Below are 26,638 nucleotides of genomic sequence, written 5' to 3'. Positions count from 1 at the left end.
AAGACAAAGCGAGAGGCCGTGCGTGTTTGTTTGTCAGCAGCTTCGCACGCCATCACAGAAAGACACACTTCACTGGTGCTGTTTCATAATTTTTTCCCATCAACTTTATTTTCTTTTTCTTTTTCCAGCACATAAAAACAAAACCTATCAGATACATGATCTATCAATGATCTATTGCACTATTGATCATCATCTATTGTAATTATCGTACTGAGGGATTGTGTGCACTGACATCTGACTTCGGCTCAATCGGATCTAAAATAACAGGCAAACAGATGTAAAGCAAAACTGTACATGAAAAAAAGAATCAAAGAAATAAACCATATTTATGTGTAAAATGACCAGCTGGTTCATTAGATAAGAGCACGGGGATGAGATTTTTGCACAGCAAGTTTGCAGCCACCTGCTCTGCTCAGATAGGGCTTAATGACAGCACTGCTGTTATTTTTCCATGTATTGAACAGTCCCAGTGAGCCTCACTTTTAATTACTCCTAATCAATACTGTGAGCACGTGATTACACAGCAAAAAGCTTTACGGCATACACCATTAAATTATAAGTATATGTACCTGTGCAAGCTAACAAGCCTCTCGTCTGGGAAAGACATTAAAAAGAGGCTTTTATTGATAAAACTGTAATGTTTACTTGGAGTAATAGGATATTTGTAGTTGCAATGCAGATAGGCCATGTTCCATAGCGTGCTCAAGAATAAAAAAATAATAATAATGCAGATAAACTGTGAATGTCAAATGAGGACTCCCTTCCAGTGACATTACACACTACACAGTGTGAGCCTGGGTGGGTGGAGCAGAGCTGTGGTCCACCCTAACTGTCACATTGTGATAACTGCCTTGTTTAAACATCTCAGTGGGTCATCTGAAGTCGTTAAACCTTGAGGTCGAGCCAGGTCAGAGGAGTCTGACTAAGCGCTTCCACAGGACGCCTCTCTTATAAAATAAATAAATACCTAAAAATGGCTCCCCGCTCAATTTGCTTCATAGTCAACATGTCATTTATCCAAAATAGAGAGCACAAAAAACCCCAGAGTGAGATACTGTAGGTAGTCAGAAAGAAACCTTTAAGTGCTGTTGATGCTGAGTACTTGCAATGGACAATGGATAAGATGGAATAAGGAATGGAATTGGCATCAAAATGGTGAGATGTCCTGCTTTTACATACTGTGTGGTCATTGTAGCTGCATGAATGAAACCCTGACTGGTGAAATATAACTGGTAAATTACATGTGTGCACAACATATGACTACTTTACTTAAAGGAAAGTAAAGTAAAGTATCTGCCTTGGATAGTCTAGTGCTATAAAAACTATCTGCATGCATAGAGATTATTTTTCTCACGTTCATACTACAGTACCTTTAGATCAAGTTAAGTCTTATAAAAAAAAGTCTAAGATGGCAGTCCATAGTACTGACTATGTTTGCAGTGTTGATACACATTCTGTGATGAGTGAGTTAATAGACATGCATCAAAGAGAGTGCCCGAAAATCGAGGTGTCTTGGCATTTTCATGTAAACGTCTGAATTTGGTTATGAGAGGTGTAATACTCGCTGCTAGCTCTCACGTTCAAATTCTCTGCTATAAAACTAGAATCGGAAGGATAACAGGATCATCTGGCTAGACTTGGAACTGCGGCTGGAGCAGATTTGGGAGCCATTTTCAAACAGCGGTGAGTGGTGACGGAGCAAAGTCTGGGTTGATGAAGGAGAAGCCTTCGAAGTCTTCCTGGTTCATGGCTGCGAGTATGTCCGGGTCCGAGGGGGTGAGCGCTGTTTGAGCAGCTGTGAAGAACTTGTCAAAGTTCTCACCTTTTTTCCCACCCTGGCGATGAAGAAGAAGAGAAGGCATGTACACACAAGACTGAGATTAGGGCACATCTTCATGCATGCATGATATTGCATCCACAATAAACTTTACAAAATCCCTCCCCCCGGAACAAAAATAGTTTATTAAAAATGTTAAACTATAAAAAGAATCCACCCCCATGTTTTTTTCCTCACTGAGACCTCCTTTTATCTCACTACAGAAGCACACAGGAAGAAAGCTGATCACATATCCTCCCCAGCTGCCTAACAGCATATGACAGCCGTTCTGCCGAATGATATGAATCTCATTTGGCTAATGGGCCTGGCCTCTAACCCCTGAGCATACTCGGCCCACTCAAGGCACACCTCACAAACGGCCAGTGTGCCGGCACTTTGGCAAGTGGCAGGCTAATGATGACATACATTTGCATATGGGAGGAGTAGGCAAGACCCCAAGGTCAGAAGGTCTTGTCTGTTATGACTGAACTGTCTGTTCCTGAGCTCTTAAAGCCTATCTAAGAACCCAAAGAGGTGATAAATGAGGAAATAGAGGGGATGCGAAGGGGAGAGAGGGAGAGACAGAGAGAGGAAGAGGGAATGAAAAGGCCAAGGCAAATGTGGAGGAAACATGCAGGGAAACGAGGGACAATGTGGGAGTCAGAGAAAAAGGAGACAGATGTACGAAAGTGACAGCTCCAATTCCCTAAAAGTGTCCTCAGAGAGGCTGAGAAGAGAAGAAAGAGAGGAGGAGGAGGAAGAAAGAAGGAACATGTGGTTCATCTGTTTAACTGAACTGACAGTTCTGGGTTTGAAAGGTGGCGGGATTTCCAGTCTCTCCAGACGGTCCCAGTCAATCCAGCGGAAGAACGGATGCTCTCTGATCTCCCTCTCTGCATCTTCTCCTTCACCCAGGCGCTTGGCCGGGTGCTTTGTCAGGAGCTGAGTCAAGAGAGGAGGAAATGAGGGGAGAAATGTGAGAAAAAGCGACTAGGCTGGGATAATAATGTGATACGATAAATGACTTCTGTTTATGATCTGTCTCGGTTAGAGCAGTCGGTGTGCATGATAAGCTTTGCTTTATTTTGGAATCATGTACTGTAATCCAATTCCTTTGTTGTCTTGCCAACGGATGGATTTTTATTGCGCTATCACTTTGAAAAACCTTGACATTTTTTGGGAATTATGCTTGTTTGCTTCTTGCAGAGAGATGAAGATCATTAAGATTCTGCTATCTGTACACCAATTATGAAGCTACAGCCAGCAGCCACTTAGCTATGCATAAACAACCGGGAAAAAAAAAAAACAGTTATTACTCACTATTTGTGAGTAATAAAACTCAACTGCCCAAAACATGGATAAAAACACTGTAGTGTAAAAATAAAAAGTTTTGCGCTGAAGAGTAAAGTTGGTTGCCTCCAGCCTGATATCTAACAGACAGTTGTAAAAGTGGTGTCGGTCCAGCTCTTTGTAAAAAAGCAAATTAACATAGTTCCTAAAACTATTCCTTTAGGCGACCGAATACAATCTTGCACGAGTAAAGAGTTATTTCATTTCCTGTTTTACAGTACATGAACTTTTATCTTAATTGCCCGTGTGTTAAAAGCTAATATGAGAAACGAGGATTGAACTCACTCCCTTGCAGATAGCTACAGCCTCCCGAGAGAGACTTTTTGGGTATGAGACACTCTGCTCCATGATGGACTGAAACAGCTCCTCCTCGTCAATGCCATCAAATGGCGGCTTAAAGGAAAAGAGAGTGAGGGAGAGAGCGGAAAAGTTTAAGCACAGACCTGTGGGCAAATTGATAACGAATATAATGAAATTAAAGTTCTATGAAAGTCTTTTGAAGTGATTACAAAGGACGAGTACTGGGGGCTTAAAGTGTCTGTGCACGCTATTGTTAGGATTAAGCTGAGTGTTACCTGTCCTGCCAGCATTTCATACAGCAGCACTCCATAAGACCACCAGTCCACTGCTTTATTATAGGGCTGATAGGCCACAATCTAGGGGAGGGAAAAAAGGATGGAGAATGTATGAGAAGATATAAATGGGGAAGAATGGCAGTGCAGCGATAGGAAGAGAGAGGCAGCTGGCTGCTTGGATGATATGCAGCTACAAGAAACAGCAGGGGTGAAAAACAGAGAGAAGCGAAAGGATAAAGTGTAAGGGAGGGTTCATGTGTGAATGAGCTCAGAAATAATCAACACACGGATTTGGATTTGCACTTGTGTTCACAAGCTTGTGTGTTTGTTTGTTTGTTTGTTTCGTGTGTGTGTGTGTGTGTGGGTGCCAGGAGGGGGAGGTGGTGGTGTGCTGTGCAGAGGGGCACGAGGGAACAATCCCCAGCCTCTGGGGAAATATATTGCAACTCTTCCAAAATGGCAGACACAGGAGAATCAATGGGTGTTTACATAAGAGAGTCAATACCCAGGGGTTCCACAGCAAGGTTTACAATATCAAAGACGCACACAACAGTCGCTTCCCCACTTTCTCTTCCCCCCCGTATCACTCAGCAACGAGTCCACCGACCGAGATGCCTTCTCTGAAGTAAATTGTTTAAGATCACTTCACACGGTAAGGCGCACATACGCATTTCCAACAATTTGTAAGGTAAACATTATACAGGCAGACAGTTATGGTTTGCATATCAAAAGAACGTCAAGCAAAACCACCTTCACTTTTTCATTATTTCACTGCGGCTGATATTTGCACTGACATTAGTGACATCCCTTTTAGTCTTTTGGTGCTTCATCTCATTATGTTCACACAATTTCAGCTCCGTCTTCAACCACAGACAGTGGCGCACATGAAAACTGAAACAGGATTTCTTTGTTACAAATTTATACTGACCGATGAAACGGATTTTTCTACTTTAAAAAAAAAATACAGATAATAGCCGAGCTTTTTGCCACCCTTTTCCTATCATTCAGAAAAATAAACTTGAAGTAATGTGATTACATGTAAATTCTCAATGTAATATTATTGCATAGGTAGAATGTGGAACATTAACTTCAATGGAATCTGGTCAAAAGAAATGTATTTTATTGGTATACGCTCCTTTTATACCAAGGATATTTTCCTTAATTATTTATTACTTGATTAACCTTTCATGTTTGATGTTTATGAGGGCAAAGAATGATTTTTTAAGTGCTCCACCGCAGCTCAACACAAACACTTCTTTGTTTGCTTCCTTCAACTCATTAACCATAACTTGAAATAAAAACCTACTTAATTTTACAAATGGAGACTGCTGAAATCCCATAATAACATGAAATAAACCTCACTACATTTTCTGGAAATGTACTAAAAAGTAAAGTTGGCAAAATTTATAAATGCCACGTATGAGCGAGGGCAAGCTATCCATTGTAGTGGTTTGTTTAACTATTTTTAAATAAAGACTTTACATGCAAGTTAAACCTGTCAGCGGCTGTGAGAAAGCGGCGCTATGCTCGCAAAACAATGTCTCTGAAGGACAGTAGTGACTTCTATGCAACACTCTCATAGTACAATCACACACCACTGCTTACTGAATCATGTGAAGTTAATTATTCACAAACTGCTGACAAGGTCAGAGAGGACAGAAGAGACGAGGGGGAGCTGCAGCGAAGCAACTCAGCGTCTCGCAGCAATGCCGAACAGGTCAAGCAAACTAAGAGGGGTGAAATGAGGGAAAATGAGGGAAAATAAGGAACAAATGAGGGAAATATCAGGAGTGACTGTGGACAATAGCGTGAGGGCAGCGGTCACGGTACCTCAGGGGCGATGTAGTCAGGAGTGCCGCAGAAGGTACGTGTGGTGTCGCCCTCGAACATGCCCTCCCTGCACATCCCAAAGTCTGCTATCTTTATGTGGCCCTCGCTGTCGAGCAGCACATTATCCAGCTTTAGATCCCTGAGAGGGGAGAAACGCCACACAGGTATGAATCACTTTGATAGATACCATCTTTATAACAGTCATTAGCTACAAAAGGCATGATAAATCTGTGTCGTGTCTGCGCCGAACGCAGACTGAAGTGAATACGGGCAAACCAGGCCACGTTATGAAGCAGCCCACTTCTTTACCTGTAGATGATGCCTTTGCTGTGGAGGAAGAAGAGGCCGACCGCTATCTCTGCCGCATAAAACCTGGAGGGAGAAAGGAGGAGGAGAAGGAGGGACAGAGAATCAGCTAATTCAAAAGAGGATGATGACAAGAGGTTAGGAGAGAGGGAATGGCGCTGGAGAGGGTGATGAAAGGGAGAAGCAACCAAAGAGATGAAGGCAGGAAAATGAAGAAAGAGAGATGGAAATGAGCAACAGGGCAAAAATTAGTTTTAGATGATTGATCAAAGATTATTGATTAGAAGAACAGCCAGGGGGAGGGAAAATGTAGATGATACGATAAGATTAGTGGGAGGAGAAAGTCGGGGAAGAGAAAAGGGCTGGCACTTGAGTTGATGACTTTTTATGAGTCACCAGGTATAATGAACAAAGCTAAGAGACGAGTGTGTATGTAAGAGAGCACAGAACAAAAAGGCAGGAAATGAGACTTTGTGTAGATAAGGACAGTGATTAAAGGAGCTTTTTGACTACATACGCTGCGTGAGGCTCTTTGAACTTCCCAACTATCTGAATGTGAAACATCAGGTCTCCTCCGTTGACATATTCCATCACGTAATACAGTCGGTCCTGCAGAAGCAAAAACACACACACACACACATGCGCAAGCTCCTCATGCATAAGCACCTCTTGTCCAAATTAAAAAGCAATCTGTTAAAATACCTCCTTCAGGACCGAGGACCTTGTTAAAGAAAGCAAGCTAATTATTTCATTTATAAATCGGAATTCGCCCAACCTGGACCGAAACAACTCCTGGGAGGACGATGCAGCCAAAGTGTCAGGCAGCTTTATGGCCAATTTAATGAAATTTAGACAGTTCATTTGGGAACCCGGTTACCCACACACCTCAGTCTGGAAGGCGGAGTAGAGGGACGTGAGGAAGTGAGGACGAGAAGGGAGCGCCAGAACCCTCCTCTCTACTAGAGCGCTCTCCGTGTCCTCGTCCTGGAAGAGAACGTCTTTCTTCAGCACTTTTATGGCAAACAGACGCTCGCTGCCTCGCTCCTCTGCCAGCAGCACCTGTGCAGGATCGGGAAGAGAAGAGAAAGTTTCTGAAGAAACAAGGAGGCAAGCGTGAATCCCAAAAGTCTGCACAGCAGCTACCGTATGTCTTCAAAACCCATAAATAAACAAAATGTTTACAGAAAACACAGGACTGGCTTTCGGGTTGAAATGTTAGAGAGTCGAGAAAACACAATTTCCCCAAAATTCCAAAGTCACCTTTGAACATTTCTGAACGGATAACACAACAGCAGCAAACCAGGAGCAGCTTTAAAAAATGATTATAGCTTTGACATAAAAGTGCTCTCAGACTTAAAAAAGAATCCCCAATGCAACTCTTCTCGCTCCAAAGACAGCCATGCATGTGACGTGCTGTACTGCAGTCAGGTCTGAGTGTTTTTTAGGTTATTGTGTTAGCAGTGATGAGGTGCACTGGTCACAGGAGAAAACTAGTTCCACTGTTTAAATAAACCAGCGCCCGTGTAAAATGAATAAAAGGCATATGCAAGAGGAAAAGAAAAAAGTTATAACTTCAGAATGGATAACAGCAAGTTTGGTAATGTACATGTATGATGAAATAACTCAATGTAAAGTTTAATTAAAGTTGAAACAGGCCTGAGGGTTTCAAGACATTAATGTCTCGAGTGGACAGGGAAAGCCCTAAAAGCTTGCTCTCGTGTTTTAATCAGACATTAAAAACACATTTTCTCACTCCTATTAAACTGGCTGCTCGTGGGTAGCTCTGAGTGCTAATGATGCTATAATTTTCCACAATGAGTGCCACGTGATCCAGGTTTCACTGAGATAAATATGGTCAATAAATATGGAAAATGCTGACAACAACACTGTTAGAAATGATCAGCCCTCGGTGCTGAGCTGTAATAGAGGCAAGTGGAAATTAAGGATCTCATTTTACTTTCAAATGGAGGTGAACAGCACTGAAAATTACACTGTTTTTAAATATATATATATAAAACAGTGTGACTACGCTAAGATGACTCCCTGTGTGTGTGTATGTGTGCAGGGCTATTGATGAACTGCCAGTCAGCAGGAGAAATCCTACCATCTGTGATCGTGTCTCCTGCTCTGCGTCGTGGTTTTAAACCAACTCACATAAAAATAGGACTCATCACCCTGCAGAATATTACAAATCTTAGTAGCATGTACTTTTTCTATTTGCCGCTCTTGTTCTCCCATTTCCTTTTTGGTCATTTTGTCACTTTCTGCAGCACAGTAATCCTTCTCTCTTCCCTCTATCTCTGTCTGTCTCCTTCTCACTTTCCCTCACTCAGCAGCCCCGGGGTCTGTCTCTCCTTTCTTGGGTCGTTTTTTCTTTTTTTTCTCTCTCCTCACATCTTACGTAAGTCGAGTCTATTTCTCCTGTCCTCTGTAGACTCTCCTCTGACAGTTATGAAACAGCACAGGGGGATTTCAGAAGAGGAAGAAGGACTCAAAACTCCTCTCTCTTCATTATGTCTCATCTACTGGGGAATTAAAGAGAAAATGGAGAGCAAAGGCTCCCTTGAAATGAACACCTCCAGGACTGCCTGTGTAGCATGTGGGAAGCTCACGACTGCTGACAACACAAAAGAAGCAAAGGGTTAAATGAATCATTTGGCAGCAGAAGTAGAGACAGTGAGTATGTTCATAAGAAAGGGTAATTTATTATTTTTTTCAAAGAAATTCTGGTTTTCTGTGCCTGGAAGTGACCTTCTGTGACTTGAAGGTCAAGTCCATCGATAGAAGAAAGGATTTAAATCCAGGAATAATCTTTGTTGTTTCCAGCATGAATGGTCTCTTTGATATCATTCGCAGTTGCTGGATAAGAGGTGATGATTGTGTGTACAAAAGAAAAGATGGCATTTTGTTTACCTTGCCAAAGCTGCCTTTTCCAAGAACCATGAGAAAGTTGAAATCGTGGATGCCCACTTTAACTTTGCCAGGGCCCGGAGTGTGGACAGGGGGACAGGAGGGAACGAGGGTTGGGGACAGGGCCACGGGAAATGGTTCAGACAGCGGGGAAGGCATCGCTTGAGGCAAAGAAGGTGTAGTACCATCTGGCTGAGGCTCCTGGAGAAATAAAATGGGATGTTCGAGAGATAAATGACACACCCCCACACAGATCCATAAAACAGGAACCCAAGACAAACCAAACTCCCTCCTACCCCCCAGTTTTGGACTGCAGTCAGGCAGCACAATTCTGCACCCTGGTGGATGCAGAGTGCAACAGAGAAGAAAGGGCACTCAGTATAATTTATTATCTAATTATTTAGCAATAACACCGGCATTAATCTTCCAAGTTGTTTTTTTTTTCCTTAGATAGAACTGTAGGAAACGGGATAGTTCAGCAGGACAGACGCTGACCCAGTATGAGCTGTGGCAGCTGCTGTTTGTTAGATGTAGGTAATTATAAGCTGATAAAAGCTTTGGCAAGGTCTAAGGATGAATGGTCAAAGGCATGGCACAAAATAAAGGGTTGCTCCACTTCCTGGTGAATACAGGTATAAATATCCCGTCACTTGCTTTTTGTTCACCTTGAGCCCATCTGATGGCTTTATGTCCATATAAAGCAGCCTGCTGCCTACCTGCAGGTCCGGGTCTGGCACAGGAATGTTGTAGTACTCTCCCTCATCTTGGGCCAGCAGTTTGAACCAACCACTGATTGGACGCCTGAAGATCTCACTCACGCCAAACGACAGCGCTCCCATGAAATCGTTCCTAGACGTCCGGTCCCAGTCCCATATCTCCACAGACAGACGCCTGTCCCACTGGTGACCACGCACGGAGCTGAGGAGTCAAACACACACTTGTGACAATTTGATACATGATGAAACACAAAGCATAGAACGAAATCCTCCCTTTTCAGTGTGACCTTTGCTGAAATGTCTTATTTCCCCTGGATATCAAAGATGCACCTATAAGAAAGTAAAGGTTAACGCCGCTGAGTAATCCGATTTTACATATAGCAACGTTTGTGGCCGAACCCTGTAAATTTTCCACCCTAAAGTTTGCAAGGACTCACAAGGTGAAGCTCTCATTCCAGACGGGATTGAGTGTTGAGCGGATGGTCTTAGTCTTCTGTTTGCTGTGGCTCTTTGGGTCTGGAATCAATTTCAGTTTAACATACGGGTCTGACAAGCCATTTGGGTCCATGGGCATCAAGTTACGAGCCTCCCGCACTGAAACAGCAGTGAAACAATAAAAGGAAAGAAGAGAAACCTTACATTTCCTGCAGAAGCCTGCTTTTTGTTTAAATTGGTTGAATCCAGCGGGTCCTCCCACCTGTGACAAAGACGTCCTCCTTTTCTCCTCTGATGGTCAGATGGATTCTCCCTCTCTTCTCTGTGTGATCCTGGCCACACAGACTGGGGACGCTGGTCTCGCATCGCCGATGGACGTTCATGTCACAACCTCACCACACAAAGACGCACAAAAGACAAAGTGTGAACATAGACATGCGCTGGATACGTGTGGAGTAATTAGCTGTAATCAGTCTAAATACACTAGTGTGCTAGCTTTATTAAGCATAATAATTAAAAAGATGAGATGAGGAATAGTGGTTGTGGGCTTCACTAGCTTTCAAAAAACAAGAACATTTATGTGAGCAAGTTCTGAAATTATTGGTTAGTATGTGCCAGACTTTCTTCACAGGGTATAGAAGCCTCCTGGAGTCTCCACTAGTTTCCAAACTCTTCATCTAATTCTCAGCAAGAAAGTGAACAAGCACTTATTCCAAAGTAACTAACTATTCCTTTATCTTAGCCAAAAAAAAGAAAAAAAAAAAAGATTAATGATAATAATAGCTGGAAGTCTTCTCCAGATGTGAGTTTCAGCAATGTGTATATGTGGAGTGATATTCATCTGAGCATAATAGCTAATAAAGGCTCAAAGCACGTAGATTTATGTATCTCGTAGAGTGGAGTGAAACTCACTGGTACATTTCATGCCCTGGTGTATGAGGCCATACAGCAACGAGCCACAGTGGTCACAAAATGTAGGGCTGGAGTACGTGTGGATCTTAAATGTGTGTCGACTCTTCAGGTCCTGAAATAAAACAGAAAAACAATCTGCACTGAGAACTCGTTCTCTCTCACACACACATACATACGATGATTGTGGAACACACACACACACACAGACACACACACACACGTGCAGAGCGTGATTAGCGGAGAGAAGATGAGTGGGGCATTCGTGGACAAGCCAATTAGATCTCTCCACTCGGAGAGGACACACAGTGTGTCTGCAAGGCTGCGTGTGTGAGCGTGTATATACTGTGCACAGAGGGATGAATCATTTTTATCTCTCTTCAGCTCATCAGACCACCCCACCGCCCTGCTTCATACACCACCTTCTCCCAAACTGTTTTCCCTCCCTTGTCGCACTGAGTCGCTATTTAAAAACTGTCACCCTGTTTCTTCTCTTTCCCTCTGTGTGTTCTTTCACTGTCTCATCCATTTTCGATCTCTCACACATGCACACACACACACACACACACACACACACACACACACACACACACACAGTTACACACATTTTCTCATTGACCTCAATTCTCAGGCAGTTTATTTAGCTGGTAGAAAAAAATGTGAGTGAAAGACAAATCTCCCTGAAATCCTCAAAATGACACACAGAAGAAGACTGAGCAGTCTGTGGCTCTCGCTCTCTTTCTCCCCCCTCTAATTCTCACTCTTATCAGTCCATCCTGCCCTCCACCTGTGTCTCCCCCACACCCTATCTCCTACTCCCAGCATTTCAGATGCCTTGTAGGATTGCATGACATGAGTGCAGACGTCATGGATGGAAACTGCATGGACTGATGGCTGACTCACGCACACATGCTACTGTCATCAAAGGATGTTGAAAAAATGATGATGACGATGCAAATCTTCACAAAAACCGAAAATAAGAAGGGAAAAGATACGTCTGCTCACATCTGGTGTGGGGGCGGTCACAGAGCCGGGGCACGTGAAGGTCACAAACTCGTGACATCTTTTGTGGACCACAAAACTGCAAACTAGAGAAAGCAAACATCTCAGAATGAATCTGCTTTGCAGGACAAAAAATACATCAGAGAAGATTAAACGCTGCAAGGAAAGGCAATAATGCTAGGTTTATCTCTACCTTGACATTGGAATCCCTGTTTCCCAATGCCCCTGCGTGAAAAAGACACATGGATTAAGATACAAAAACAATTTTCTGCAGTCTTCCTTAAGGTGAAATATTTAGCTTTGGAGAATGAGATATTGCTATTGCGTTACTCTGCACTGTATAAAGACAGGAATGCAGACTCTAGTGGAAAACAAATTGTCTCATAAAAAGACAAAAGACACCAACAACTTGATACACTAAGTCATTATGTGTGAAGTTTGAGTGCTTTTCCTTTCAAAGCCTCACCGCTGACCAGGTCAAACACTTCCACGCACACACACCAATACAATGCTTCTGCAATGTTGGCTAGCTTCCAGGGTCTCCTTAAAGCTTTAATTGAATAATTAAGTCATTGATTGACTAAACAGTCCACTCAGCAGCTTGCCTGTTGTGGATCGAGTTTTGATTAGAAGGCTTAGAAAGGCAGGCAAACGAGAGACCTCGACAGCTCCTCTACAGTCATACCGGAGAGGCTCAGGGTTTCATAGGAAACTGACCATAATCACTGATCTACAATCAGTTCACCATCTGGCTGAGTAATAATTAAAGAAAGGGTTGCTGAGGGTAATCTGATCCTTGATCGGCACTCAACAGAAGTCCGTGTCTGTAGCACCAAATGTATCCGACCAGTTCTGCTTTTTGACCAGCAGAGAGCATTAGAGAACCAGATATGGTGAGGATTCACAGAGCTGCTTTCTGGCCAGATATCACAGAGAATTTAATGTAGGAGATAACTGCATTTTGAATTAATGATGTGAAAAAAATCTACCAAACACATGCAATTGAATAAAATGCTTCTATAAAAACATCAGACTAACCCCTATTGGAGCTTTTTTTTGAGAAAGCTCTTTATCAAAAAACACACTTTGACATGTGACAATAGAACAAACACATAAACAAATGAATTATGGCTAAATTCCATTTTGCTGCTGCAGATAGAGAATCTATGACACTCTCTCTGATGGTAATTAGCACCGTCCCCTCACAGCGATCAGGTCCTGGATTCGAATCCATCAGCCGGCTGGGGCCTTTCTGGGTGGAGTTTGCATGTTCTCCCCGTGCTCGCATGGGTTCCCTTCGGGTACTCTGGCACAGACCATAGGACATGCTTGTTAGGTGTTAACTGGTAATTCTAAATTGGCCATAGGTGTGACTGTGAGCGTGAATGGTTGTCTGCCTCTCTGTGTGAGCCCGGCAATAGATTGGCGAGCTGTCCATGGTGTACCCCCCCAACTCCCGCCCTATAACAGCTTGGATAGGCTCCAGCCCAACTGCAATCCCTTATCGGATAACTAGATGGATGGATGCTGCAGTTGGTGGCACAGTGGTGCAGTGGTTAGCACTGTTATCTCACAGCAAGAAGTGCCCGAGATTGAACCTGATGACTGGCTGGGGCCTTTCATCAGAGGCCTTTGCTGGCTTCCTCCCACAGCCCAAAGACATGCATGTTAGGTTAACCGGTGATTCTAATTTGGCTCCAGATGCTAATGTGAGCATGAAATTGTGTGTCCTGTTGTTAGCTCTGTGACACACTGGAGACTTGTCTCTACCTTGACAATACGGATGCTTTAATTTCAGACCATTCTGATGTGGCTCACTATTATGGCTTATTGAGACACTTGATGGAGACGTTATGACCAGCAAATCTGATCTCCATCTTTGCCAAATCACAATTCAGCCTTCTTCAGCCTCCTAACATCCACCAGGTGTTCTGGTTAGGATAAGGATTAGGTTAGCATCCAGTCTATTTGTAGATAGGGTTTTTTTTGTCCCATTTGGCACACACAAGTGGAAAAGCATGTAGAAGAATAAAAAAAAAACAAAAAAAACAAACACAGGACCAAAATGACACTATATATGCAATGTTTCTTTAAATAATCCACTTGTTTAGTATATGGATAATATCTGACCCTAACAGTAAGCAGGTGACCAGCAGCTTGGTAGATGTTAAAAGGTTTAAGTATCATAACAAATATTTTAAAAACTATGATCCTTGTTAGTATGCTAAGACTGGACTGTGACATGAAGCGATTTCACTTTTTTAATGTTTTCAGACAGTTTTGCTCAGTTATTACCCAAAGGAGCCAAAACAGGTACAACCTACTACTCTTTAAGACCTTGACTTAATAAACAAGATATTTACATTTACAAATTAGAACAATCTTGCCTTAGTCTTTAATTAATCTAACAATCTCCCCGGGGCCTCTAACACCGTGATTGAAAGCGTCTGCTCTGACATCTTGTGCAAAATAAGAGAGTTTTCAACCTCATCTAAGAGCTGCTACCACTGCCAAGACAGCAGCCAGTTGGAGAAATGTCCTGAAAGATACCCAGAGGCTGCTGGCACATACAGCGCCCTGCATCCAACATACACTCCCACCATATGTTCAAACACACAGCCACTTACACTCACAACGATAAACACAGACTACTGCGCCTTCAGTGGTCGCACTCACAGGGTGTCGTCTGATCATAAAGAAGTCAAATCGGATTCTAAATTCATGTATATGCGCATAAATGTTATAAATGATGATAAGCACTGGTATGTTATTTTACTATTAGGTTTTTTAAAAGGTAATCTAATATTATGTTATAATAAGTTATTAAAGTCACCTGTAAATACCTATATGTACTTCTAGATACTTAAAACCTTAAATACTTACACCAAATCCCAGTTTGGGATTTAGGTGTTTCTGAGATTAATGTCAGAGTTTCTGTAACATTAATCTCAAATCTCCAAATGCAGAGTCCAGCACCATCTGGAGCAATTACAGCAGATAGTAAACATGGTATCAGTGCCAAACCGACTGCATTTTAGAATTTTTACTGCTTTTTACTGTTAATTTTACTGCTTGGTTTAGTTTACTCATTAAAAAGCATACTACTAATGCAGTCAGGCCAAAGTTCATATCCTAATTAAGTTCTTGTTTGTGTGTGTTTTTTCAGTATATATATATATATCAATGCATCGGCGTGTGTGAGTTCCTAAAGTAACGCCTGGATTATGTGGGCGGTAGTGTGGAGGTGAGGTTATGTGATCAGAGCAGGTCAGTGTGGGCAGTCTCTCCAGCAGGCAGCTGGAAAGGGTGAAAGAAAGAGAAAAGGAAAAAAAGCAGTGAAAGTCAGCACTACGTGGAGTGGTGGGATGCCTGAGGAGGTGGTGTTTGAACAGTTGGGGTGGTTTCTGTGTAGCTGTGTGTGAGTCTGTGTGTGCGTGTGTTACCATATGAAGTCGGTGCAATGACTGCAGAAGGTGGGCTGTTTGAAGAAGCGTGCTGTAAACTGGTGGTCTTTCACTTCGACAATCCTTTTGTGTTTGAGCGCTCCCTTCCTCTGAAACACGGGCACCCTGGGCGGAGGGGAGAGAGGCGAGGGCAGAGGGGAGGCACCGGGGGAGGTTGCAGATGTAGGGGAGGCCAGTGTCAGTGGGGAGAGCGAGGGGGACGGGGAGACTGGGGTAGACATTATGCCTGGAGGATGCGGTAAAAAGATGAAAAGGTAAGGGGGGTTGGATGATGAGTGTCAGTAACGAAGGCTTTGCTTTGAGCAGAAGACCTTGAATAGAACAGAGGAGAGGGCGGAGAGGAGGAAGCAAGGACAAGGAGGAGGAGCGGGAGGAGGACGATGGATGAAAAGTGTAATGGGTCAGAAGTTGTATTAATGGCACATGGGATGTAGGGTAGGGAGCGGTGAAAGAGTGACGTGATGAGGAGAAAGATCGAGAAGGGATGAATGGGCCGGAAGTGCAGCGTGAAAGAGGGAGCACAGGGAAAGTGGCAGGTAGAGATTGAAAGAGAAAGAAGAGATATAATGAAGGAGACAGGGAGGTTAATTCACATACTGAGACACGAGTCTCTTAAGAGACGCTAAACGATTAGTGCAACTCGCTGTGTCCCACATACTGCCTGCCCATGCTACCCATACATATCCATGTCCCTCGCAGCTATGACTACCCCCCTTCCCTTCCTACCCCCTGGTCGTTATGTCAACTGTACTTCTGTTGCCATGTCAACAACACCCCCACCAGCTGCTCCAATATTAGAGCCTGGTTTCTCCTCATCTTCCTGCCTGCCTTTTTTAGCAATTAGTCCCATTTCTGAAGAAAAGTTTGGACCAGAATAATATGTACATGTCTATAGGGAATGAGATGCACTGGAAAAAGTGCAAAACGGCAATATTAGCTGGAGAGATTGTGGTGCAAGAGTTGCACGCTACTAAATGATAAATGAAACACAAACAGAGATTTAATGAATAAATAAATAAGCCCACAATGAAAACCCATACCATAAAAGAAATGTGATGAAATGTTTGTGTCTCAGCAAAGAAGCAGGAGCAAATCAATCAAAGGCGTGAAAGTGGACGGTAAGAAAAATGGCACAGAGCTCAGTAATGAGTAGAATAATGACAAGAAGAAATAAATGTTGTACAGACTCACACGGAAAAGATAATAAAGACTTAATACCTGAGGAAAGTTTTGAGCTGAAGATGTCTTTCTCCTCGTGTTCTCCTCCTCTCTGTCGGGCTCACTTCAAATGAAAGGCTAAGGTGTCACACCTGTAGCTGGTCACCTCAGGAAAAAGAGAACAGGGGGAAGAAAAAGCAGTGGCTAGCAGGGGAAAAACAGCCCCAAAAAAAGAAAAAAATGAAAAGAAAAATGTAAAAATGAAAAATGGGTAAGCAACAAGCGTTTTGAGAGACTCAAGCTTTCTAGGAACCAAATATAGAGAAGTGAAGTGATATATATCCATTAACCCAGAGGCAGGGTGAGGAGGAGGACGAGATAGAGAGGTGGTATTCTCTTTCCAAGATTGATTCTGTTTTTACTAGGAGGAGGACGAGAGAAAGAGAAAAGGAGAGAGAAAGAGAGGGCGAGAGAGAGAGGAAGAAAAAACAGAAATATGGAGAGAGAGAAAGAGAGAGAGAGGAGAAAGATTGAGGGGAATAGGCGGCGATTCATTTTGAAATCTGGGTTACTTCTCTCAGGAGAGGGTGAGGGAGGTAGAGGAAGGAGGACGGATGAGATAGAACATGCCATTTTAGCACCACAAATACAGTATGGACAAGCAAGTGCCAACTGTCTCTCACTTCCTCTTGTGCCAGATGGAGAGAGAGGATTCAGTCTGAAAGAAAAACGCAGAGCTTCTGAGAAAAGGCTGAGCGTAGCTAAAAGGGGAAACAAACTCAAGTTTGCTGCCGATCCAGCTGACTGAAGGATCAACAGGCCTGCAAAACAAACAACCCTGTTAGTCCATGCTGCTACGGCTCAGTTTCGGGCTTTTCACATCAGCGTTCTGAGATCAGGAGTAGAGTGGTGATATAGTAACACTGCTCCGCTCTGCACTGAAACCAGGTCAGCTAAGCCTGATGAGAAGAGTAGTCTCCATGAGAGTGAGACTTTTTGTCTACCGCCTCTACAGTTTGTGGGCATTCAAAGGACAGGCAGATAGTGAGACACACATGGCCCATAAAAACACAAAGCCTTACAGTCCAAACTACAACAGCAGATGCAACCTATTGCTGCATACACAGCCGAGCAGTAGCTTCTTACCTTTTCTATAGGGACACATATTTATTGAGACCCGGTAAGAGTCCAAAGAACTAAACGCTTCCAGATTTGTAGTAGAAGCATCCATCCATTTTCTTCCAATTATCCAATTTAGGGTTGCGGTTGGGCTGGAACCTATCCCAGATGTCATAAGGAAAAAGGAGTGTTTGCCCTGTGCCAAATGGTAGACGCGCTAACACATAGGGACAGACAACCATTCACACTCACATTTAATCAAGATTTGAACCCAGGACTGCTGATCACTGCACCACACACGCTCCTGCCCCTCCAAGAGCTTCATATACAAATGAAAAATGTTTCTTGATAATGAATAAACAACCTAGGCCAGAGATCATTATGCATTGGCGGTGGCTGCTATGGGCCTGGTAGATCCCCTGATACCTTTGAGAGAGCTTTATAACCTCAAAAAGAAGGGGAACAAATTTATAGACAAATGGCCAGAAGGGGTGATTTGTCTATACCACAGCCCAGAAGGGCCAGGGTGTGCTCCAGCACGTCAAATTCAGATAAATGGTCTCTACTTATAAAAGTAAGACTAGAATATAAGATATTTGCAAATGTGCCTTTTCACTTTCTTGCCAGATGAGAACAATGACATCTCATGTCCATTTAGTAAATATGGAGCTGGAACAAACAGCTGGTTAGCTTTCCAAAAAGACATAAAACAGTGGGTAACCACCAGCCACGCTCAGACAGTGGGAGAAGGGCAGAGAAACCAGAGAGAACCCACACAAAGTCAGGGACCAAGACTAAGACCCAGACTGGAGATAAACCCAGGACCTTCTTACTGTGCTTAGACCAGGGGCGTCGAACTCCAGGCCTCGAGGGTCGGTGTCCTGCAGGTTTTAGATCTCACCCTGGGTCAACACACCTGAATCACATGATTAGTTCATTACCAGGCCTCTGGAGAACATCAAGACATGTTGAAGAGGTAATTTAGCTATTTAAATCAGCTGTGTTGGATCAAGGACACATCTAAAACCTCCAGGACACCGGCCCTTGAGGCCTGGAGTTCGACACCTGTGGCTTAGACAGTAACAAAAGCTACCAATCTGCACTACTGAGCTCTCAGCAAGTCTTTGTAAATAGCATTCATGCAGCAATCATAGTGTAAGAATGATGCCGCTGTTTTTGGAGACTACGTGCCATGGTTAGCAGTGCAATGCTAATAATGATCTTTGGATGTGCTGAGATGTCAGCAAGAGCTAGGCTATATTTAGAAGTCATTCATGAGAGATTGCGATGATCTTTACACCTTACTGTCACTCAGAAGTAAATAAACACATTTTCATAATTCATTAGTTTAACTTTAAAAACACAATCCCCTTTTCACCCTCAGTCACAGGTTGAAAGCTCATGAAGTGACAGCAAGAACAAACGTTTGTCATCACAATGCTACTAATGCAAGTGCACACAGACACAATTAATCACAGTCTGTGTGTGCATGTATGTGTGCAGGCCATGTGTGGTCCACGGATGATCCTGGGAGAAGAGAGCAGCAGGCAGGATCAGAGGCAGAGGATGGAGGGGTGGATTGGAGTGGGACAGAGAGACTGAGAGAGGGAGCGAAGGGTTGAAGGTCTAATTAATGGAAATGTAGGTTATTAGTCTCCTGATGAGGACACTGGCAGAGAATTAATTAACAATTATAATTAGCAAGATTGTTAGAGAGCAAAATGGTGTCAGCCAGCAAGATAATAGTGAGCTAGCGTGCATAAGGTGTGCGTGCGTGTTAGAGTCAGTCATTTTTGGTGAAAAAAAATAACAGCTGTGTGAACATGCCCTATCTGACAATGATATATGTCATTTCAGCATTAGTCATGCAGAACCAGCAGCTGATTGGAAATGATAGGGAGGGGGCTTTCCTTTGCTTTTTCTCTATAGAACTGCCTTTGCTGTCTTCATTTTCTGGCCCATAAGACTCCCAGTCTTCATTGGTCTTATCTTGGATGAGTCATGTTCTTGTTCTGTTGTCACAACTAAATGAGAAAGATGTCCTTGCGCAGTGAGAGAAAGACACAGGGGCACAAAAATATAAGCAGCAGACCATGCACTCTCCAGTAATAAATGCATTGGAACAAAACATAAATGGCTCCCAATGCGTTCTCTCCATGCGGCATGATGAGTAAGCACTTATGGCTCTAAAAGTGTCTGTATCAGTGTGCTTTTGCATGCCCATTGAAGCATGTGTGCGTGTTTGATCCCGGGCCATAAAAGTGAGCTGGTGTGCAGCCAGCCAATGATGCATTAAGGCTGTAAACCAAAAAGACATATACACGTGGAAGTGTGAAAAACACACTGATTCGGCCTGCATGATTAACAGCAAAGGGAAATCCTATAGACACAGAAAGAACTGAAGCCAAAAGGAAATATATATCTGACAATGGAAAAAAAGGCTGAAGACACCACAAAAAACCTGTCTCAGTTATGACCAACCACTAGTCCCTACTCACTCTTTTTCTCTCACAGTCTACAGATGGCCATCTCATTATTTCTGACCATGGCTTAATGAAACAGAAAATTCTCCTCCGATAGAATCTTTTTGAGGGGGGAGTAATCAGCACTTTACCAATTACATGCATCCATTATCATCTAACGAGTGCTCAGTCGTATCAAGCACCGACTTCAACCTTGCTGGCTGGCTGGCTTTCTCCAATGAAATTAAGGTAAATTGACTTGCCTAACTGTTGTTTGTGGAATCAGGGGAGAAGTGGTGTCTGAGGTATTCATATCTGCCTGTTAAATTTGTCTCTTCAGAATCAAATTGGCTCTGTTTGCCAGTATTGGCTTCTATTTGCTTTTTTAATGAAGTGGGGTCCGCTGTGTTTTTCAAAGAGAGCAACAAACCTCCACGCCAGTCAGATGAGACATTTGGCAGGCGATTAGGGTCTGTCAACATGGCCTACAAAACTCTCAGTCCTGAAACAAATAAGCCTGCTCTCCATATTTGTTTTACTCCTGACCTGCCTCTCAGTGCAATGTGCAAAGTGGAAAACCACACGCCTAAACAGAGGCATTTGAGCAAATCAAACATCTAAGCGTGTAAGAGGTGTCAGGTATTAATGTCTTTAATATTACATCACTTTCTGCAGTCGTTTACAAGTTATGATTTTCATTACAACTCTGCTGAACCGGTGTAGTTCCAGGAAGTCTGTCTCTGTCATAGCTTGATTAAAGATGGACTCAAGCTGTGGGATCCCATTTTGAAATATTGAATTTCAGGCATTCACCATCTTGGTGTTTTGAAACCAAATAAGCAAGTGTGGGGTGGATATGACCAAGGAGCTGAGAAGACTGCACACTCATAAAGCATGCCTTGCCCTAAAGCAAATCCTTCTTTTTTATTTTCCTCTAAATACAGCCATAACTTAGAAAATGAACCTCATGGTGTATTAAAAAAGACTTTAAACTAGCATCTGAAACCATAACTGTAATAGGAACGTGTTTACTGACCTATTAAATCAAGTGAGCCGTAGACTTCTATACAATTAGACTTTTTAGAAATCACAGGAGTTGCCATCTGCTAACACATGGTCTCTTCCATCTTATCACAAGCTGATGTGTGGTCAGGGAATGCTTCTAGTCATATTTCCACTTAGTGTTATTTTCCCTGTAGTTTCCTTTTTACGTGTGAGGAAGAAAGAAAACCTACAGTCTATGCCCACGTTAGAAGGCCATGGGGGTGGTGGATGGCACAACTGCACAACCTTAAACCAGAAGTTTGAGTCTTGTCTGACATCTCCTTGGTCACCACGGTTACACTGAGGCGACACCACCAGAGCACTGTTCCTGGTCTCACTGGACCAATTTCAAATGCTGAGTACGTCCTACTGACTCTCAGACTACTACAACTGCATATACAAAAAATGATGCTCAAAGGAGTATCCAGACCACCTACAAGTTCTCAGCTAGGAAGCTAAAAAGAATGCAAGGTTGGCTTTTCCACACTGGCTTCATTTCTCAGATACAAAGAATCTATCCATCAATTTAAATACAACACTAATGTCTCGGGCGCACTAGAGTAAAAATGGGACAGGACCTCCTTATGACTGAGAAAAATGTCGTTGCCTGATGATTGCACAGAATTTTTTGACATTCAGTGACTGTTTGCAAGTATTTGCAGCAGTTGCCCGGAGACTGAACGTGCAAGACCCTTAACTTCTGGGTGATTATTCTCACTTGCAAGGTGTGTGCAGAGGCTGCCTGATGGGATCCAACCTTTCTCTAAATATTTACAAAACTGACTGCAACCACGGCTTTGCAAACCATCTAATTTATAATCATAGTTTATAAAATAGTTAATAATCTCATTGCCATTTAATCTGTCCCGATGCACTAAAATCACTCTGAAGATGTGAGTGGTGGCCGACCTGATCCACATCTTTGCAGAAGCCAATTTAAAGGTAACTAGATTTTTCTAGATTTTTTCATCTCCAACCAACCACTGTTTTTCCTTTGTATATGCCTGTAGCATAAGAAACTGCTTTCCTATTTTGTTTTGGCACTTTCTAGCATGCTGCTTCAGCATAATGCTTTCCACTGATGTGTAACTGTGCATTACCATATGCAGAGGGAAACCATATGTAATGGCTCTTGCTTAACTTGAATGATTGTATAAATGCATATGATTTACAAATGTTTTAGAAACTTTTAGAAACACTCAGGCAGTGAGCTTGACCCTGATGTCTGATTGTGTTAACTAATAGTTTTTTATTTACACATCCAACAGCAACAGAGGAACATGAGCATTCGCGTAAATGTAAGTTCACTTTTCTTGTAGCTGTTTTGTTGGGAATACTGAGCGGTACAGACATCTGTATGATGAACTTCTTTCATATACCTGTAGTTATGTATTATACCATTACTTTAAAATAAGGACTTTGTGAACTTTAAACTTCTTTCTACCTTGCCCATTTTTTAATTTTGATATATAAAACATTCACCAGACCTTGTCTCCACTGGGTATGTGCAAAAGAAAAAAAAACTAACAAGAACTCAAAGCCTCAGCTTTTGGGCTGCAAAATCTTCCTTACTGCTACAAGGAGGAAAAGAAGGTTGTGAACAAAATGCGCTCAAGGGGAAGGATGAAAGCAGGAGGGCAGGGGTTTCAGGGTAAGAGGGGCGATTGGATAATGAGGCATGTGGAGAACAAGGTAAAATCTGAGGATATCTTAATCTTCATCCCAGTTTTCTAGGATGAATTCCCTTTGGGCAGGCGGCACTACACACACACACACACACACACACCCACACACACGCAGTGGCAAATAAGGATGTAATACGAATAATTATTGTGTCCTAGATGCGGTGTTAATGTTGTTGCACACATACTAGCTGCACAAGACAGCAAACTTGCATTGCTGTTGATGTGAACGCTCCCTCTTAAGGACTGTCAGCACTGAAACTCTGACTTTAGAGACTCAAGAAAATACAATTTAAATAGGGTGAACAGCGCCAGCGCTTAGATTAGAGCTAAAAGAATTATTCTATTAATTGTTCAATTCATTCATAGAAAATTACTTTTTTAAAACAAGATGATTCATTCAGTGTTTTTTTTAAAGCCTCATATTCTCTTAAGGCTACTCAAATGTACTACCCTGCTCTCCTCTGTTTTATCTTTATGTAAATATAATATCTATAACTTCGGGATAGTGGGCTGAACTAAAAAGAGGCTTTTAAGACATCACCTCCAGCAATCTACCATTGCGATGGCCATTTTTGGACTATTCTTAGAACAAGCACTTCATTGAGAAAAAAAAACAAACAAAAAACATCATCTTGGGGAATCTGTGTCAGCATGAGCACAATGCAGAACAACAGAAAATACACGTTGCTGTGGTTTACTCTAATGGTTTGAGACGGAGTATCCGCAGAGATGCGAATAAATGAGAAAATTTGCATAAAAAATTGCATGTGCATTATTGTGTAAACACCCTCTGTGCTCATTACCATTAAAACTAATCAAATAGCCACAGATTGCAACAAACACTGCTTGGGATGGCCAAAATAAAGGAAGTGCAAACATACAAACACACATTTGTGCATATGTTGTCTCTCTCTTACTCTCTGTCACACACATAAACAAACATTGGTTTTAGCTGTGGGTCAGTTAGCCCATTTGTCCCCGGATGTAGCTCGGTGTGGCTTGTGTGGAAGAAGCGAGAAATTGGCTGTGTAGCTGGGGAAAAAAAGAGCAAGATGAAAGGATGCTTGGATGTTTTTTCAACTTCAGAGATCAAGCTGATGAGTTGTAGAAGCCTGTGGCGGAGCATACATGATAAAAAAGAAACAGAGCACTCTTTCCACATGTGCTGTACTGCGTGTCTGAGTGAAGTGTGTGTAGATAACCATGGATATAGATATAAAGTCAGAAAGAAGATAAGAAATTATATAATAATGTATACATATCAATATGTATAATTATACAAAAATGCATATGGCATGTGCAACAGACAATAAAAGATTAGAAGAAGAAACAATGTAGGAATTATCAATCAAATACTGCAGGAACACACTGGAATATTTTAAGGAAGGGATAAACTAGAGAAAGCAGAATATAAATGAAATGACGGAGTCAGTCGGAGGAAACAGAATCAAAAGAAGATCAAAACACAAGATGAAGGAAACCTGTTACTGGCAGAATAGTGAGAAAGATGGAGATTGGAGAGGTGTAGGAGCATGGAGCCACTGCACTGCTTAGCAAGACACAACGCTAGACAGAGGCAGAATGATAGCGACAAAGACAGAAAGAGAGCGAGCGAGTGTTAAGCCCTGCGCTGCAGACATGCGTTACAAATCCCCAGGGAGCCGGTGGCAGATCAGTACAGGATCAATCTGCTGCACCTCAGCAGGGACGCAGAACACTCCTTCAATTCCCACACACCCTTCATCAATGTGTGTGTCATCATACTGTATGTGTGTGAATACCTGAGGTGGGGTGGGCTAGGGTGGTGGTGCGTGGAAGAGAAGATGGGAAAATTGGGGGTTGGGTTTAGTTATTCATCAGCGGATTAACCCAAACTACAGTACTGCGCAAAATTCTTGAGCCACTTCTCATTTCTTTATATTTTGCGAGGAAAACGTGAAATAGGTCCGATTATCTATTGAAACATAAGCAGTATATAAGGCAAAAACAGAGTTTATAAGTCAAGTCAAAGAAACTTTATTTATATAGCATGTTTTAAACAACCTTCGTTGACCAAAGTGCAAAATATACAAAATGTACACCATAGAAAACAGTTACTAAATTAAAAATAAAAATAAACTAAAAAACCAAATAAAACAAGTAAATAAGACTGATTGGATAATCAAAGTCAGGGTATTATGGTCAACTAGACCTGAAAGCAACAAATACGTTTTTAAAAGAGTTTTAAAATGACTGAGAGACTGGGAGCAGCTAGTTTAACCTTGGTACTCTGGTAGGATTTCAAAAGTTCTGTTAAGTAAGGTGGCTCCAAACCATTAAGACTCTTAAAAACAAGTAACAAAACTGTAATGGACTGGAAGCCAGTGTAAGGAGCCCAGTATACGTGTAATGTGATCACACCATTTCTTTCCAGTTGAAAGGCCAGCTGTTGTAGTTTGAACAGCTTGCAGGCGACAAAGTAAGGACATATCAGAGCCAACATATAAAGTGTTACAATAGTTTAGACAAAAAGTAAATTATAGTGTGATCTCTCAAAGTCATGTGGCAGGAGGTAGACCTTCACCTTCACTGAGAAGCCTTAGTTGAAAGAAACTTGTCTTAACATCAAATTTTAAAGCACTGTCAACTCACACCAAGGTTCCTTGCAAAAAAAGCTAAAAGACCGATGGCACTGTCATATCCATCTAAGAGGTCGGGTCACCCAAATAAAATTTCTGTTTTTCTTTTGTTCATATTAAAGAAGTTTATCTCCAACCAGGATTGTACATCTCTGCGACTGTTTACTAGTGTCTGAATAGAAACATGGCTGTTGGTTTTATAGGCAAATATATCTTTAGGTCATCTGCAAAGTCTCTAGGGAGACCAATCCATGACTGATCGTTCCACTGTGTGTTTTTCTATCCAGCTATGCTCGTAAAGCATTGGCCATGTCTTTAGGATCACTGTCCTACTGAAAAATGAAGATGCTGCCAATCAGAAGCTTTATAAATGGTATTGCATGGTGGATCAAAATCTGATGGCACTTTTCTGCGTTCATCATCCCATCCGTTACGTATTCCATTACGTTACTCAGTGACAGTAACAAATTCTGAATATTTTGGATTACTTTTTTACAACTACATGAATGTACTATTGCTGTGTGATTACTGAAGAATACTTGCCATGCCAATACCAACTAGATTTTTAATTCTTAATACAAAATGAGCAACAGTAGGGTGTACATTAGGTAAGGCTGCAAATTTTGCAGTGATCTCGTATAGAAAACAGGTCTGCGGCTCCGAACCGTAGTAAAGGGACCTCTGGCTAATACGTCGGGCTTGTGTTGGGCTCGTAGCTGAAAACTAGCTTTACTCTGCTGTCTGGGTCAACTTTGTAGTGAGAGACAGAGAGAGGCGTTGAAAGGCTGCTCCAACAAAATTTACTGTTTCGGAGAAAAACACGAACAAAGTATATACAGTCGAGTCTTAATAGCTCACTTACAACTGGGCTACACTCCCATGAGGCTACATTCTTTAGGGCTCTGCCTGTAACACTCTGCCTATTGCCTTCATATTAAATCATTTTTTGAATAATAATTTTTACAAATATTTCGTCACGTCATTATGCCGCCGTAAGTAGAGGTGACATGGGCTGCGAGATTGAGACACAGGCATTAGAGCCTCTTAGTGCGTGTTTTGCTTGGGTTTGCACTGGCGTGGAATGACCAAAAATAGAGAGGGCACAGCCTAACATATAAAACAGGAAAAGACCGCCGTGTAATCCATTTATTTCAACAAAGTAACTGTATTCTGAATACCACCTTTTTAAACGGTAACTGTAACAGAATACAGTTACTCATATTTTATATTTTAAATACG

At 42.2% G+C, this 26,638-nt stretch overlaps 1 protein-coding gene across 2 annotated transcripts; it reads right to left on the bottom strand.

Moving 5' to 3' along the window:
* Positions 1 to 81: 81 nt before the first annotated feature.
* On the bottom strand, positions 82 to 22,188 carry prkcg (protein kinase C, gamma). 2 transcript variants are annotated; one of them, XM_085178016.1, is made up of 16 exons: positions 15,293 to 22,188; positions 12,043 to 12,074; positions 11,853 to 11,935; positions 10,851 to 10,962; positions 10,201 to 10,329; positions 9,941 to 10,097; positions 9,504 to 9,705; positions 8,791 to 8,988; positions 6,763 to 6,936; positions 6,395 to 6,486; positions 5,881 to 5,943; positions 5,572 to 5,710; positions 3,742 to 3,822; positions 3,452 to 3,559; positions 2,618 to 2,758; positions 82 to 1,835 (listed from the first exon to the last, which is right to left on the bottom strand). In XM_085178016.1, exons 1-16 carry the CDS (start codon positions 15,532 to 15,534, stop codon positions 1,674 to 1,676), a joined length of 2,115 nt encoding a protein of 704 aa, XP_085034142.1. In that variant the 5' UTR covers positions 15,535 to 22,188; the 3' UTR covers positions 82 to 1,673. The 2 variants fall into 2 exon arrangements, with proteins under 2 accessions (XP_085034142.1, XP_085034143.1); XM_085178017.1 differs by lacking the exons at positions 2,618 to 2,758; positions 3,452 to 3,559; positions 3,742 to 3,822.
* Between the last annotated feature and the right edge of the window lie 4,450 nt (positions 22,189 to 26,638).

The sequence above is a fragment of the Neolamprologus multifasciatus genome, chromosome 11, assembly GCF_963576455.1.
Source record: "Neolamprologus multifasciatus chromosome 11, fNeoMul1.2, whole genome shotgun sequence".
In the NCBI taxonomy this organism is placed as follows: domain Eukaryota; kingdom Metazoa; phylum Chordata; class Actinopteri; order Cichliformes; family Cichlidae; genus Neolamprologus; species Neolamprologus multifasciatus.
Note: the sequence above shows the minus strand (reverse complement) of the source record. Positions and strands in the feature narration are given on the sequence as shown.

Excerpts from the sequence above, each read along its gene's own strand:
- prkcg (XM_085178016.1), bottom strand. The coding sequence starts at position 15,534 with ATGTCTACCCCAGTCTCCCCGTCCCCCTCGCTCTCCCCACTGACACTG. Across the intron at positions 10,098-10,200 it reads GGAGGACGTCTTTGTCACAG|TGCGGGAGGCTCGTAACTTG; the intron begins GTGGGAGGACCC and ends CTGCTGTTTCAG. Across the intron at positions 2,759-3,451 it reads CTGTAGCTATCTGCAAGGGA|CTCCTGACAAAGCACCCGGC; the intron begins GTGAGTTCAATC and ends CTCTTGACTCAG.